The 17,215-nt window shown below is 41.6% G+C and overlaps 1 protein-coding gene and 1 long non-coding RNA gene across 6 annotated transcripts in view; one reads left to right on the forward strand and one right to left on the reverse strand.

Annotated features, from left to right (window-relative positions):
* LOC148322971 (uncharacterized) overlaps positions 1 to 17,215 on the forward strand; it is a 117,871-nt gene that overhangs the window by 21,999 nt on the left and 78,657 nt on the right. For both annotated transcript variants that reach the window (XR_015846686.1, XR_015846687.1), the window contains exons 2-3: positions 8,246 to 8,343; positions 10,347 to 10,470. This is a non-coding gene — a long non-coding RNA (uncharacterized LOC148322971). The remainder of the gene's footprint in view (positions 1 to 8,245; positions 8,344 to 10,346; positions 10,471 to 17,215) is intronic.
* The window catches only part of LOC148322972 (protein shisa-8), a 65,288-nt gene that overhangs the window by 4,896 nt on the left and 43,177 nt on the right, over positions 1 to 17,215 (reverse strand). For all 4 annotated transcript variants that reach the window (XM_088317543.1, XM_088317544.1, XM_088317541.1 and 1 more), the window contains one exon: positions 429 to 545. In XM_088317543.1, coding sequence (XP_088173669.1) covers positions 429 to 545 — 117 coding nt within the window. The remainder of the gene's footprint in view (positions 1 to 428; positions 546 to 17,215) is intronic.

Below are 17,215 nucleotides of genomic sequence, written 5' to 3' on the forward strand. Positions count from 1 at the left end.
TCAGCGTTCTAGTGGCTGAGCTCGAGACAGATGAGTAAGGCATCCATAAATATGTGCTGATCCCAGTTAAAATCAATACTGGACTTCCCCGGTTTCATAATGCTAATGGACTATTAATGCAGTTCAATGTTATGCATAACCGGGCTCCAAATTTTAAAAAAAAGGAAAACAACTACAGTGGAATAAGAAGTCTACACGCCCATGTTTAAATGCCAGATTTTTCTTTTTTTTTTCATGTAAAAAAGCTGAATCCAAGCTAAAGTATATATAAAAAAAAGTTTCACCATTGATGACCTACAAACCTGTAGTCAGTAGTGGGGTGTGGGTTTTCGGGGGCTAATTCTCTGGCTACTTATCTGCATTGACATATTTGTCACATTTACTTTCTCAGCATGTGATGTATACAAATGTTTGAGTGGGATACTTACCAACACCCTTGAGTGAGGAGTACTTATTGAAACCAATTCCCAGGTTGTTATGAGGGTGAGACAAGGCCATGGCCGGGCCCAGAGGAGACAGGGCTGCATTATTCAAATGGTTATGATCTAAAAGACAGCAAGAGAAAAAAGATGTCTGCGTTACAATTTGGCCCCAAATGGAAAAATAATTCCAGGAAGTTAATGTAGCATAGCTTTTTAGTTCAGATTCTGCAAACGCTGCTCACTGTATTCTGAGTGCGCATAATGATTGATAATGACTCAGGCTCCATGGCCGTTTGTGCATGTGCGTCAGCCTCATTACATAATATTTCAGCTTGAAATTAAAAAAATAATATATTCATGCCAGGTGCGTATTAAATTCTTTTTATAGGCAAATTGTGTGCTCTAGTGTGAATGTGAGATATGTCGCTAAACACAAGGTGGAACTCTTGCATGATTGTGACATCACAGCCTCATGACAGTGATGCAGACACACTATGTGCATTTTACTCATTTTGACCTTTTGAACTTTGCTGCTAATGTTCACTCTGGCTGTTCTCATCAGCTGCTTTACAGCCGCAGCAGGCAGCTGTTACCGCCAATAAAGCTCTCATAAAGTCCCTGCATGCTACCTGAACAGCACCAAACGCTCGGCAAACAAATGTAGTGACTACTTGGTGAACATTATGGAGCATATGATCGCTAAAATGGGCTGAAATGTTGCACATGTGTACCTACTATAGAATGCTACGCTAAAAATGATCAACTGTCGCCGTAACCTAATGAAGTGGTGTAATTGGAGATCAATTAAAGTGAATGAGTTAATTCCAAAATCTTGATGCTAAATCTGTTTCATGTTGCGGCCATTTTGTACTTGTTTGTACTTTTGAGCTTTCAACATCAGAAACAGAACACGCAATGCCACACACGCTGAGCCTTTGTGCACGGGAGATACAAATGAGTGCTCCTGGGCTGAATTTAATTGTCTTTGACTTTGGTGCTGACTCCCTTTGTGTACTTTAAGGTGCAGGCAGCAATTTGACAGAGGATCTCTTTGTTTTTGTTTTTTTGCGTACATTTCTATTTTTTTTTTTTTTACACAGTGCTTCAAAAGAACAGTTACTTTTGCCCTTAGATAAGGCAAACATATTTAATATGTTTGTAATGTGCATTTTTAATCCGATCCCCTCTCAATTTCTATCCTTCTCTCCACCCGATGAGCTGATAAACCATTTGATAGCGTAATTAAAGCATTAGCCTGAAATCAGTAAAGCATCCGTGGATGTCGGCACCCTCCAAAGTCAAAATCATAACGAGAAACACAATCCGTTCTGGGCTGTTACTCAATCTCCATTTCGTTATGACTGGCTGGAAACTTTTTCTTAAGGAAGAAGGGAGTTTGAAATAATTATTTCCACGGGTTAACTGTTGGCATTGTGCACCTTTATTATATATGCAGGCGATGTTTTGAGCAATTAACTTACAAGTGTAAACCAGGTAACTGTTAATATTGAAAGTCTAGCCCACCCCTGCGCCAGTTTAAACCATGTCTTGCGTCCCAAAAAAAAAAAAGGTGCTCATAGAGTTCAACTATTAACGTGGCGCATAAATTATTTGAGGAGTTCTCACGCAATGTGCTTGCTGATCATGCAACTTTCATGATGGAAGTTGTCGGAAAACTTGAGTTATATTCTCCATGAACATTTTAGTGGAGGTCAGAATTGTACAACCTGAGGGGCAAACAACCTTGGAGGTTCCACTATATTCTCTGCATTTACAGACTCATAAAGCTAACACCTGTGACCGACGGGCGCACAATGCTTTAGAGTCGCATGAGTGGGAATCTAGAGGAAAGGAAATAGGACAGAGGGCGAGATGTAGGGAGACTATCATAGTGAGGGATGTGACACCATCACTGACTGATTGAATTGGAAACGCATCTTCACTTCCCCGTGCAATTGATATGCAGTGATGACACGCCGTGTGCGGCATGCTGAGCAGAGAGCCACAACCGTGTGATGTAATTTTCTGTGTGCGTAGCCGCATGCGGCGACTGCTTGTTGTCTGGCTGGTACCACCTGCACTTCCCAAATAAACATTGATGACCCAGAAATCAACGACGGCAAACATTATCTGTGCCTGCAATAACCGTTTTTGTTGTGCTTTTAAATAACGCTGATAGAGGGGTGAGCTTTTGCTCTCTAAGTGTCCTACATTCTCAAGCATTCTTCGAGTGAGCCGGTAGTGGAAATAATGGAACGGACACGGAGATAAAGATGAACAGAATCAGAGAGGGAGTTAGCCGGAGATAGACTGCAGGGAAAAAAAAATCAACTAATTGATGGAAAGATCCTTGGCCAGTCTCCAGTTTGACCACAGGGCTGTTCCCGGCCACCAGAGAGCTCCCACAGAGTGTGGCGCAGCCATGTACGGGTCCTTTTCGCTTTTCTGGCTCGAGTTCCGCCTCCTTTCTCTTTTATTTTTTATACATCTGTTGAATTATTTCACTACAACTAGTTTTGCAGCAGTGCACTTTAGTAACGTCCACCTAAAAGCAAGAAAAGAGGAGCTCATGATATGACTCGTCTATAAGCATCCAGAGTGAAGTCATTTGATGTATCCACATTATGACGTGCTAGCATATATTTTTAGATATTTGCGTTATTGCTCACACAGGCTAGGGGGTGGGGGGGGAGTTTAAGTATGCGTCTGACACACGTGTAATTAAAATTAGCCAATAATTCATTTAGGGTTGCAAAAGAATTGCGTATGGAGTTTGATTAAATGCAAGCAAAAATATAATTTGGCTGTAGGCCAAGTCACACTATTTGCTGACATCAGTTTAAGTAGCACACCACATTTTAAGGAAATATGACAATGTGATATATTCTGCAGCCAACCAGCAAAGAAAACAGCTTACTTTAATGAATGAAATTATAAAATAAATGAAATAATTTTATGTTAAAAAGCCACTAAGCATTACTGTAATTTAAATGTTTTCAAACAATTAGTTGGCCTTATATGCTGAATTATTTATTTATTTTTTAATTTGAAATTTTACTTTCCTTCCTTGCAACACAGAAAGTGGGCAATAAGGAATTTTGAGATTTTCATTTTCAACCAAGATAATGCACGCCTCTCTCTTTCTATTTTTGTCTTCATTTTCTACGTATCACATCCTCCGCCCATTTTACATTACGTGCGCTTTTCTGTGTGGTTCTGGGTGCTTCCTGTCTGCTTTGTCAGTGTAGACATAATGGAGGAGTGAGAGAGTGCAGATCGAAAGGAAACATTTTCCTGTGTTTTGTATTCATGCATACATTTCCTTCTATGCCCCATTTTTTTTCTTTTTTTGCCGAATGCGTGTTTGTGAGTGTGCGCCCTGTTTTGATGTGCTATAGTAAGGGGGAGCCTCCGAGGAGAAACACTCATACGTATTCAAATTTATGTTCATTAAGAGAGGCAGAGACACAAATGAGGACTTTATCAGTGTATGAGTGTGAGTCAAAAACTTTGAGGGGACCCGGAAAGATGGAGAATAGACCATTTTGGGGCATAATTGAGTAGAGAGATTTATTTATTTATTTTTTATTTTCATTTTGTACAGTGTAGGTCCACACGTCCACCGATCTCCTTCAGTTGAGTTGAAGCATGTTGCAAATGCATCAAACTGTGTGTGTGTGTGTAGGCCAGCGGGGCTCAGCATCAAAGTAGAGGACTGCTGCAAGGGCTTCTGCCAGCCTCACTCTGACATGATGAACCGACACACGTACACACACGCGCAAACACACACGCACACACACACAGGGGGATGCAAAGAGGAAGAAAGACGCATGCAGGGGTGAATGGCGTGGGTGGCATCAAGATGGAAGGAGCGACCTGCGCTGTTTTAATGCATTAGGAATGAAGCGATCAGCTCTGCTCTCCCTACACCCCATAGATGAAAAGCCAAGTGGCTTTTATCATATACAGTTGAAAAGTGAAACTGCCTTGGTTGCAAAAAAACAAGACAAAAAAAACAAAAAAGCCCTGCGCCGTTGTGGGAGTGGTTAAAGATGACCTCAATCATTGGCAATCAACGTGGCTCCTTTCATTCACTTTAAATGTGGCACGATAGTCATACACTAGAGTCTCATTATAGCCGAAACACCTGACTGCTCATCTATCCATCCATAGCTCTACCGCCCAGTAGGATGATCAAAAAAAAAAAAAGAAAACGGCACAACGATGGATAAAAATGCAGAGCGTGGAAAAGAAATGCATGTGCATGCAAACTAATATATGTGTGTATGTTTCCCTCAAATCTCTCTGTTTTCAGGTAATATCCTTCAGGTTTATGACTTTGAAGGGTCAACTGTAGTCTGTAACATCCCATCTGTTCACGTGAGAATGAAAGAGAGGGCAGAATATCGACTACATTACACTTACACGCCGGGAATGCACTAAAAACCGAAAGGCCTTAAAATACAACATGTTTGTGACTCAGGCTTGCCTTCTGGCCAATGTGCTCATTTTTTTAATTAATCACGCCTCAACTTGAGTGTGTCTTAACTCAAAAACTGAGTTTGCAAGGATTGTAATTATGCATAATTTGCTCAATTTATTAAACCCCCTTGGAGCAAAGAGTTAGTTTCTCCCGCTCTCCATATTTTTGCTAATGCATCACCTTGAATCACCTTTCTTTTCCTCTTTCACTTTTCATGTCGCTGTGCCATGCAGCCTTTTTTTCCTTTCCATGGCACCTGCTTCTTCCTTTATCGTAACATTATGTACGAGGTAGGCCATCTGTTGTCTCGTATGAACTTGGTGTGCTGTGAGGGCATCTCACTCATTCTTTGTATTCTTGATCCATGGCAGGATTATTGATTGGGTGGATGGATAAACTTTGTTGGGGGACAAATCTTCCCCGCAAGTGATGCCTGGACTTGAAATGTTTGAGAACCGCTGGTATAAGGACGCATGGTGATGGCACGTGACTAATTTAATGAGTTTAACTCTTGTATCATGTGTTGGTTAGAAGGGTCACCTCGCAACAACAAGGCTCTGGGTTTGAACCTCCTGGCCAGTTTTTCCTATTCCCAGAACCTCATGCTCTTCCTGCGGGGGTTCCCCATTATGGATGCTCGTGCTTCCTCCCGCAGAAATGCACGTTAGGTTAATTGGACATTGTTGCTTGCAGATGTTATTGTGTGTGAGTGAATGAAATCATGTCTGTGAACTGTCCCGGCTGTACCTCCACCTCTGACCCGCTGTCAGCTGGGATAGACTCCATCGCCATGCAACCATGCAGCACAGCAAACGGATGGAAGGAAGGATTAATGGCTTATTTGAATCATGCTCAAAATGGATGCAAAATATGCTACGAATGAATATGCACTCTCTTTGCCTGATGGCATGTTAAAGCTGAGGCATTGCTGAGAGGAAGTTGAGGGTTTGAGATGACAACTACGAGTTACCTAAAAATATAAACGAAAAAGAAAGCAACAATGTCAACAGCAGTAAGCTATGTTGTGTGTGTGCTTAATTTCTTTACATGTATCATATATTTCCGTTAAAGACCAGAGTGTGGAAACTTCTTTGTGAGTATGAGTGTCACAGTTGACCAAAAGTTACTTAAAACCTCTTTAGGGACATACAAATTCAAGTGATATTTCTCCCATGTTTATGCTCCGGCAGCGTTGCCTCAAGTGAAACACGGGGGAACTTGCGTCATTTAACTTGTGACCTGAAGAAGACCTGAGTTTACCTTGCATAGTGACATTTTTGTTACTAAATCTGCCTTATCTTTGCTTGCTTTTGGATATGAACTGTAATTCCATTATTATAAAAAAAACAACCCCAATTCCCACTTTCTGTTTAGTTTGATCATGTCATGCACTGTTTGAATGTGTCGAATAAACTTAATCGTCGCCCAATTCCAATAGTTTTTTCCTCCCTTCCTTCACTGCCAAAACACAATTTGCAGGCTAACTGAGGGCTGATAACCCCATTACGGAGTGCAATAACGTTGGCTGCTTGTCCAGTCAGCACTTTACATAATCTAAAGGCCCACGATGCATCGACATAAAGAGGAGAACGAAACACGTCGCACCATGAGGTAAACGGCTAGAACATGACATGCAGCTTGTATTGTTGGGGTGACAAACGCTAAGAAGGGAGGAAAAAAAAAGACAAAATTTGAAAACTGCTTACACATGACATTTGCCTCACATTTATTTGCTACTTATTACAATTAATAGCTAGTCCCCATCTCACCTGGGACCCTCGATTCAGAGGATGACTGAATATTCAGTTTTGCTTGTAACAAGTGAGCATGAAAGTCAAAATCTCAAAATTCAATTATTCCAAGCAGGTAATGGTCCAGCAATATTTATAAGCATACTCGTATTCTTGTAAATGTACTGCGGGCGTCAGATGTAATGTCGGTGCAGTGTTGTATAATCATCTCCAACTCCCCATAACAGCTGCAGAAATTTGGACGGCGGGGGGGGGGGGTGAGAGACAAACCCACGTTATGCAACAGGACTCAGTTTGGGTCCAAAATTCATAAGCCTCATTTGCCCCAATTAATTTGCCAGGAAGTACAATGGCTTCAGATTTCTGATTAGCAAGGCGTCACATCTTCATCTCTCTAAATCAATCTCTCTTTACTGATTGCCTCCACCTAGAAGTAAATCCTTGCAGAACAAATTCCCCTTCTAAAGAATTGCGTCTCCGACTGTCTGTCTACCTGCAGAACTAATGAATAGACGATAACCAATGTTGATGCGTCTATGCATGCAAGTCACACTATAGCGGTGATTCCCTCTGCGCTGGTGAAGTGATGAATTATTGAGCTAATCTGAGCTTTGAACGTGTCCTTTCATCACAAGGGCCAAGCGGACCCTGGAGCATTTTCACTTTACACTCACATATATATCTCCCACTCAAAACCTTCATGCCTTAAGCTTGAAGTTCCCTCAGGTCCAGCGTCTGGTCTCCTTCAGACGCAGCATATTTTTACCGTGAAGAATTTTGGTGCAGATCCAAATATTTAAAGCATATCACGATCTATCACATTTTACGCTACCCTGAACAGGTTGGAATGTTTGCCGTTGAGATGCATTACAGATGTGCTGACTCTGTGGGTCCGGGTAGATTTAAAATGTCTTTTTACAGGGAACTGATGGGCCTTGGATGACTTATATGCTTTCCTGAGTGTCATTCTACGCTTTATGTATTCAGGGAAGGACTGCAAAGGGATTCAAGATTTACATTTCCTGTGCTCTTAATTGTGCTCTTAAGACTTTTTTTTTTCAAATTGAAATTTGAATTATGACCATTGTCAGATCTGCTGACACATCGGATTAAAAGTAGATGTGACTAGAATCTTAAATTGCTCCGGAGTTAACTTGGAAAAGTAACTGGGTTACTTTACTGATTATTTTCTCCAAAAATGAACAATTACGCTACTTTAATAGTTACATTCGGGTGATACCGACAACCCTACTTAACTTCAAAATGACACAGTTTTGCCACTTAATTGGAAGACGGCTACAACATGTTTGCAGCTAGTGTACCCATTTGCTGCCATCATTTTCTTTCAAATTACATAATTTCCCTTAGAGCAGACTTCAGTATGAAGAGCTAATGTTGAGTCTTTGTTTTCATGGTAAAATTTGCAATTTGTCAAAACTGCCTGCTTGGCCTGACAGTAGCACATGAGCAAAATAATGTGCATCTAAATTTAATTTGCAGGAAAGCACCGCGTCTGAGGAAAAAAAACAACCAATCACAGTGACTTGTGAGGTATCAATCATTACTCTCACCCTCTCTCTCACTCACAGACATTTATAGTGGGCGCAAGCTTGTGACCTTGCGCTGACCTGCAACCTTGGACCACAGATCAATTACTGGCGGAATTAGCAACATTTCTACTCAACAAGTAAGTGCATTTCCTCTTTTTGAGCTTTTGATTGCACATTCCAAGCAAAACTTCTGATAACATTTAGTTCTGAGGATTATTCTAATTAAAAATGAGGCCAAATGAAGCTGCTTTGTTTACAGTGCTAATGCTAGCATCGTATTGTTAGCTCTGCTATTTTGGTGACGCTTGATATTTGTTCTCTGTGTGGCTTACATTAAAATCTTGCTCGCAGTTTTTAACACTGCAAGCTCCCGCTTTAATAAATGCTACTTTAATAAAGCACATGAACTATCAGAAGATAATTTTGGAGCAGATTATTGGGCATCAGAGTCCAATTAAGTGTTTTGATTAGCCATTAAAATTTGAATTATGCCAATTGTAAAATGTTGATTAGATCATGGGCTTTGTGTAAACATGTTTTACGTTGCTACCCATGGAGCTGGGAGGATGTATTTGTTTGTCGTAAGGAGCCACTAATACATTTATGTGTATGTTCTCATGCTAGCAAGGTCTTTCTGGACAAGTCCACATAAACATTTACAAACAAATCTAAAGGCTTAAGGTCAGCTCCTGCCTTTAATGCAAAAATAAACTGCAAGTGGAGACTTATTTGTGGATTCTTTTAGACAGGATGGAAGGTCATGGGGCTATGTGTATTACAGTTATCATGCAAATTTAAAGAATAGACCTTTAGTGTAGCCAATGGGTTGCGATAAAGAAGCAAAAGAAGTCCTATAAAGTGAAAAATAGAGCAATGACTAAGAAAAAAACAAAAGTGAAGAATGTGAATAACGTTGTACATGTTCGAATCTTTTACTTGCACAATTGCCTTCCTCCAGAGTCGCTATCAGTTTGGAAGTGCGAGCTTTCTCGTGTACTGTAATGCTCGATGACACAATGCAGTGAGTGAGAGTGTGAGAGATACAAAAGTGGAGTTATCTACTGTTTGTGTGATCCTCCTCATACTGATAGCAACGTAACAAGTAAGCTAACACACAAATACAGTACACAAAGTCACATCGAGTCATTGTGCCAGGTTTGAAAAGTCCTTCATAGTAGAGACGAGGCACTTGCAACTCTCTTGATCGCCAAGCCACGTGTTCCCTCATGAGTAGAAATATTCTCATCCATATTCTTGGGGTGAAGCGCTCAGCCCACTGACTTTACGAAGGCCCATAAAGCTCTCCTGTGGCCGTCCGCCACGGTCTCCCATGACAACACTTGGCACAACTGATCATGAATATTAAATGTAAGCATCATACGGGTAATATTCATTCATCCTGTTGAAATTAAACGTCAAAAGACATTTTTTTTTCTTTTACCAACCAGTGACTGTTTAACCTAGTAAAAAGCTGTTTCCATCACTTACGCAATGGGACCTCTGCGGTCCCTTCCGCGGTGGAGGTTAAATTCTCCGAAATATAATGTAAATATACTATTCCATGGATATGGTTGCCCTGGCGCAGACCCTTTTCGACACTTCTATGTGACACATGAGCACAAGATCGCAGATGACATCATAAACTACCAGATGCGCCACTCTTTTGAAGCCAGGTCGCAGCTGCTTCTGCTGTCGGTAAATTGCTCGCTCCGTTTTTATTGTTTAATTTGAGTAATCTCACAGTAAACAAAAATCCAAGGACATGGTAGAGTTAAATAATTTAATAGACAAATTATCACAAAGTCTGATTGTGTTAAACTGCGAGCTAGCTTGAGTTCTCCTTGGGTGTTGATATTATATGCAGTGATGCTTTTTTTTTTATGAAGTAATATGCTATATGTGTTTATATTGCGTAATTATATGCAGAAGAATGAAGAGCAAATTATGAATCAGCCTCATGGCGCAAACTGGTGATTATGGAGTTCTACAAATGGTATAAAATGTTTTAATTGTAGTGTGTCAATATTTCTTCCTCCAGCCGCGTCTCACTCAACAAGGCGTCTCCAAACTGTCGGCAATATAGCAGTTTAATGTTAATTCACAGCGAGCCAAAACCAATGCAAACCAATTTCTTTTGTAGCTTCTCTGGCCAAAGCAGCCCAGCTCCAAGGATATCATCATCATCATCATCATCATCATCATCATCATCACCAATTGCTGCACAATTCCCCTCAACCGAAGTTGTTCAGTATATGCTCCATCAGGTAAAAGATACTTTTGTATTGCTCCCTACAAAATATATCAGATGAGTACAACGATAACAGATTCTAGCTAGAGCCGCGTGATTGTACGTAAGGAAAATGTCACACCTCTTAGCTCAGTCATGAGAACACTTCCAAGCAGAAAGGTCGTGGCACGGGTTCGAACACCGCATGGTTGAATAGACGAGGAGCGTCATCAGTTTCACGTGTGCCCCCCCCCCTTTTTTTTTTTTTTTTTTTTTTTTTTTTTTTTAATACTTTGAACACCTGCCTCTCCAAAAGGTCAATCTACACACTTGAGTAGCAGGTTAGAGCCCAGATTCAAGCTCCCCAACCATAGAATGGTGAGGCAAATATGCTGACCACTAGTCCACCGTGCCACTTCATGATAATACGCATTCACAAAAAAACCTCCACTCATCAACAGTCAGCCTTTGCCGCTGTCCCCCCTTTTTGGATCAAGAGATCCTCTTCATGTTTTCAAGCATAAATCTCCTGCCAGTATGTCCACCCACCATGTCTAACAGAGATTTATGTTTCACACACGCACACACACGCGCACGTAATGTGTGGGCGAGATATGTCTCTGCATGTGTGCCAACACATGCCGGTGTTTGACCTTCAAATCATCTCCCAGCCCCTGCTACCACCTTCCAGCCCACATATTTGTGCGTCCATCTTGTGCCTGATACCTTATTAACATTGTGCTCTGTCTTAGTGATGCAAAGGCCATCTGAGAATTGGACTTAGCGCTTGGATGCGCTACCGCAGATTTTCCATTGGCTGCAGTGTAGCTTGAGTGAGTGGGGACAAACGGAAGGAAATGGTGGAACCTTTTGAAGAGAAATGGGATGGAAATAAAGATCATGTGAAAGGCTGAAGATGGGCTTAGAAAGAAGAATAAGTGACAGGAGGGTGAAAGAAGTTGACAAAATATTGTGAACGTTTCAGCTGTTGTAGCACCTGCTCTCATTTGTCATGTTTGCCCTCCTCACGTTTTCCTTCAACTCTTGTTAAAACAACGATGACATCTTGTCGCATCATTTTTTCATTACGCCACCTATAAATAAATGTCCACATGCGCATAAATTTCGATGATGCCCATCTGCCTGCGTCTTCCCTCCCGCTAGGAAGTGATTTGTGAATTTTGTCATACGCTGTGCCCCTTAAAGCCGGGCAAAACACAGAGAAGGATGAAAAGGAGATGACATGTCTGTGGCAAGATAATTACATGTTCCTTGTCTTCATGCAGTATCATTATCCCAAAATAATCCAGCCATCTAAAATATGTATTACTCTCATTTCGAAGTAGTCCAAAAATTAGCTTTCACTTACTTCACCTTGCGGAGTTTATATGACGGTGTTTTGACCTTCCTTTTTTCACATAAGCGTGAATTCTGCTTGAATGTTTTGAATTTTGGAGTGTTTCAACATTCAAAATGGAGAATCATTTTTTTCCCCTCAATGCGTGTCAATTAAACGCATATTTTTTGCTATTCACGGCCCAGATCTCTATCTCCCGTGAATACCACGGTATATTTCAAAGTTGTAAAATCGACGACGCTTAGTTGCCCTCGAACCAGGTCTTAAGGCCTCGTTGTACTCCCCGCAGAAATTGTCAGAAATTGTTGCTGCGCATGGAATGCGGCCCGCAATCTCTCTCACGATTGGTTCGTTTAGTCACAGAAATGCAGAGAAAACGCCTCCCTGTGGTGTCATAACCTAGATCCTAATGTGGATAAAGACGGATGAATATCCGTTATTTGTAGAAGGTTATTATTTAAAAAAATAAATAAATAAATACTTAGACTAGCCGAGACTGGAAAAAATAAAATTATTTTTATTCCCAATGCCTGTCTTGAGACAAATAACTCAGAGAAACCATTCCATAATATGAAGTGTTGCCACAGGAGTACAAAGTGTTTGGAAAGTAAAATGTAATCATCATAAAAAGATTGCCCTTTTGTAATTATTCACATTTATGACGGCAGCTTTCTCTAGCAACTTTGAATATTAGGCACAAGAAGGACTAGCACACTTGCTAATAAATCAGCGAATGACACTCGCAGCTTTGGGAGACACATAAAAAGAGCGATGAGCTATTATTAAAGGGTTCAGCTGCACCTGTGCCTTTGCCTATTGAACTTGTCAAAACGTCCTGAACATCAGGGCGCCAATTCTTAAACATGAAAATGACTAATGAATGGCAGAAGTGGAAGCCTGCAATTTATCGTCCTTTCTGCCCAAATTTCTATTTTATTTATTTATTTATTTTAACTCTTGCGTATTTTCTTAAGCTATTATTTTAGGCCCACCTCAATTTGAAAGTCATAAAAATAGACATTCTGTATACTATCAAATGTAAATAAGAGTGCAACAGCCAAAGCAGCATAATGTCACAATCCACTGACTAAGAATTATGACTTCACAGACCAAGGTCATAACTTTGACATTTGACTCGGTGTGTTCTTGACGGAGATGAGGCTGGGTGAAGCGTACCACCTGGGGCTGCCTTCTGCAACATACTCATTGTGAGCCACATGACTTCACCGTCCTCCTTACACACGCTCAAATTGCAACACCTTACTGTCGTTTATTTTTATCTCCCCAATGTTTACGTTTTAAAGCACTTCGGCTCAACGATGCTTTTCGTTTGCACTCTGAGATAAGCTGTGAGTTGCTTGCGTCTGGGAGAGGAGTACGTACAATGCCACTTTTGGTTGCAATTTTCTGTTCAAAGCCAACAAGGTGGATAATGATAGTCTTCATAGCTTTCCGGGTAATTACGAAAAGACAAAGCAATGACAAATAGTTGTGGTTGAAAACGGATTTCAATGGAGTCACACTATTTCTCTTCCAACGCGTTCCGTTCTGTCAACCACAGCTAACAGAGCTCATGTCTCACAAAATCAGCCTTAAAGTTTCTCTTGTTTAAACGCCCTGCCCGCATGTCAACAAGATCATCCTGCCACAAATAAATAAAGTGCTTTTCACATTGATAAATGAAGAACATGATATTCCGATATTTGGTGCACTGCAATGCGAAGATGCAACTCGTACAATCACAAGAATTGGCAATTTAAATGAATTAAACGAGAACTCAATTGAACATTATGTAAGATTTATTTTCGTTCATGTACAGTACTATATTTGTTTGTGCCAGCCTCGAGATTCACAAGCTGACCCAGTGACACGCACGCACGGAAACGACGTACGCATGCACGCACGCTGTGTGAAAGACGTCAGCACTTTCTCCATGCTTGACATTTCTGTTGCTCTGCAGCCAGCACATGGAAGCTGTCCACTGACATTTCTTTTTTTCTCTCTCTCTCTCTCTTGACCCCTCTACCTCTTCTTGTCCCATTCTCTCTTGCTCTCGCTCTCTCTTTTTCCCTTTCTCTATCTCTAGCTCGCCCCCTCTACTTCTTTTTGTCTGTCTCTCTCTCTCTCTCTCTCTCTCTGTTTCTGTTTCTCTCTGTCTCTCTCTGTCACTCTTTCTTTCAGTCTCTTCTCTCTCCCTACTCGTCTCACCCTCTACCTTTGCCTTGCCCTCTTTCTTCACCCCTTTCTCACTCTCTCTTCCTCCAAGTGTTTTTCTCTCTCTCTCTCTCCCCCTCCAACTCTGCCCCCTTCTCTGTCTCTATTTCTCTTTCTGTCTCTTCTCTCTCTCCCTCCCCTGCTTCTCCCTCTACCTGTGCCTCGCCCTCTTTTTATCACCCCCTGTCTCTATCGCTCTCTTCCTCTGTCTCTTCTCTGCTTCTTTCTCTCGCTCTTTCTCTCTCTCTCTCTCTCTCTCTCTCCCCCTCTCTCACACTTTCTGACACTCTGTCTCTCTCTCTACCTGTGTCTCTCCTCATCCTCTATCCTGTCCTCTCACTCTCATACTCCCTTCACTCTCTCTCTTTGCCTTTCCCTCTCCCACCCTCACTCTTTCTTTCTTTTTTTCTCCCTGCCTCTTTTTTTCTTCTTTCTGTCTCTCTCTCTCTCTGTCTCTCTCTCTCTCTCTCTCTCTCGCAAACTAATAAACACATTTCTCTACCGACAGACTTCCTCCACGCAGCTTGCCCGTGTCATCCTTCTCACTTCGTATTTCGTGTTTGACTCCCTGAGTCCCACGTTGCTTCTCACCTCATTGTCACCCTCTTGCCTCCATCTGTCCCACGCGCACACACTAACATGCACAAACATATGCCTGTGAGCGCATACTCAAACACACTTCACACCTCTTGTCTTCATAATTTTTACATCCTAGTTCGCACCCCTTTTTCTATTCCTCGCATTGTTTAATTTCTGCTCCTGTTTTCTTCCTTCACACGTCCACCTGTGTCCTCTCAGAGCGGCACTGAGAGATGGAGACAGCGCTGCGAGTGACTGGCCGTGATTGAAAAGGCTGTTAAGCAGTGTTTCATTGGGCGCCTCTGTTAGTCCTTGTCCCATTTTCTCTTCGCTCCGTTCTTCCTCTATTCCCGCGGGCATCAAGTTCCTGCGCGGTGGCCAATGCTGGCCTCTCTTTGATCCGCCATAATGCATTGTGATGGCTGTCTCAGCACTCGCCCTGATCTCAGAGCAACTCTCCAAGAAACAAGCTAAGATCAATAGGGCAGTGTCGCCAGGGAAAAGGGCTCCACTCTCTGCTCTGACTGTGCGATCATCTCTTTCTTTTAGTGTTTATCCTTTTCCATTGTCACAATCTCATTCTTTTACAAGTCAACCCCCCTCCCCCGCCTTTTTCAACCCAATCCATGATTCACAATGCATTCTTGCAATTTTTTGTTTTGCAATTCACTCGCTATGTCTTTACTGTATACATCCACCAGTTGTGAACTGCAGAAGTCCCTATGCACTTAAAACTGTTTATTTAATGGGACATATCATTGAAAATTGACTTTTTAATAACTTGTTTACAAATGGTTGTGTGAAATTAAACAAGCAAGTACTGTAAATCTTTAGTGAGCTGCTAATTTCCCAAAAATGTATAATGGTGTTTACTGTAGAAAATGCATCTGGCCTGCATGCTTCATAGTTGATTTCACCACCTACCACTCGCCTCATTCATTTGAGACAATCACAGACTCTATTCACGTCATGAATCTTGTCCTTGGAAGTGACAAAAAGCTTGAAAACATTGCGTGAGATTCTGGCGACTGGGCTCTTTGCACAGAAGGCAGTCATGTGAATTGGAGCATCAATATGGGAGCAGAGAAAGCAGTGACAAACAACTTTTCCATGTTAGCTTGTACTAAGCTGGCCCTCTAGGTGGCCTGCACTTTGAAAAATATCCCTGCACGGAGATTACTTGCCAGGTGTGAATAATGGGGTACTCTCAGGATAACATTTCCTCTGAAGGAAATCAGTCCAACGTGGATGTGTTTGCGGAGTGGTTAGATTTTTTTTTTTTAACTTAACAATGTGATCCTAAAATAACAATTACGTGCATAATTTGAATTCAACACTGGCTTGTAATAATCTCTTCATTGCCATGGTGACCCTGAATTATTGTTACATTGCCAGTGCAAGATTTAATTTAATATCATCTCAACACTGTAGCAAAAAAGAAAGTGACGTCCACGGAACAAAGAATTTATGCATTGATTGCACACTGAACATCAACTTTACACACGGACAAGTTGAAACTATTTTTCTATATTTATTTTCTATTTAATTTCAATGTGTTTCAACGTTGAACGTCTAGAGTAGATTCATTGTATTTATGTCTCCAGTTTCATTATTATGGGCTATGCTTGATCGTCTCACGTGCAAACCAGACTCCTTTGTACGCTGCTTTCTCCCAAAAATTAGCGGAACGCAATACATTGTCCCAAGAGCTTACAAAGGGCAAATCTCATCGGATCCAGGAGGCCTGCATCCAACTGTGTGTCTGCTTACGATTTAATGCCGTGGAAATGAAACACACAATTAGTCACTCTGTCTGCCTCAAAGTCTTGGCTCCCCGCTCCGACCCACGTCGCTGTGCGTAGGTCTTGTGTTTTGCGTACAGTTCAACGCGGATGTATTAAAAAGCAGCCTGTCGGTCGGTGCTCTGGAAAGCCCGTGGCTGTCGCACAGCACATCGGCTGTCATAACAGACCTGACTCCCCCATCTTAAGTTCACGCATGGCTGAGTGTGATTAGGTTAAACACGCGCGCTGAGATGATGTGATGTGATGTCGCGTTGTGCGTGTGCCTGACAGATACGGAAACGAGAGGCAGCGGTTGTGGGTTTGCGTCACATGCGTCCATGGGGCGCACACGTGTGTCGGATTGTGGTTTCTTGAACGCTCCCCAGCCACAAAATGAGGTACAACTGCAAAAGAAACTTTCTGGCTTCGTATATTTTCTTAAAACCAAATCTAGGGCACTTCTATTGTAGTGGTTCATTCGCCTGACTTGGATTGAATTCTGCCTCGGCAACAATATGAATCTTTGTTGTGTGTCGGTGCGCTGAGATTGACTGGAGACCAGTACAAAGATTAGACAACTGGGACACTCTCTTGTTGCTTGCGACCCTTAAGAGCATAGGCGGTTATAGTAATTGAATTGGATACATGTAATGCTATATCTAGTGCCACAATATTTGTAGCATGCTAAAATGCATTTGAAATAGTTGGCATGCATTTTTCCAATTTCCCTTCGGTCGTGTTTCGGTATGAGTCACACCTTCCTCCACATTCCAAATGTCATTTGCTGGCTTTTCTGTCACTTTTCAAACAATCACTTGGTCTACAATTTAATCATCATACATTCCACC

This window comes from Idiotropiscis lumnitzeri, chromosome 15, assembly GCF_059441095.1.
Source record: "Idiotropiscis lumnitzeri isolate Australia: NSW breed Sydney's pygmy pipehorse chromosome 15, RoL_Ilum_1.0, whole genome shotgun sequence".
Classification (NCBI taxonomy): Eukaryota; Metazoa; Chordata; class Actinopteri; order Syngnathiformes; family Syngnathidae; genus Idiotropiscis; species Idiotropiscis lumnitzeri.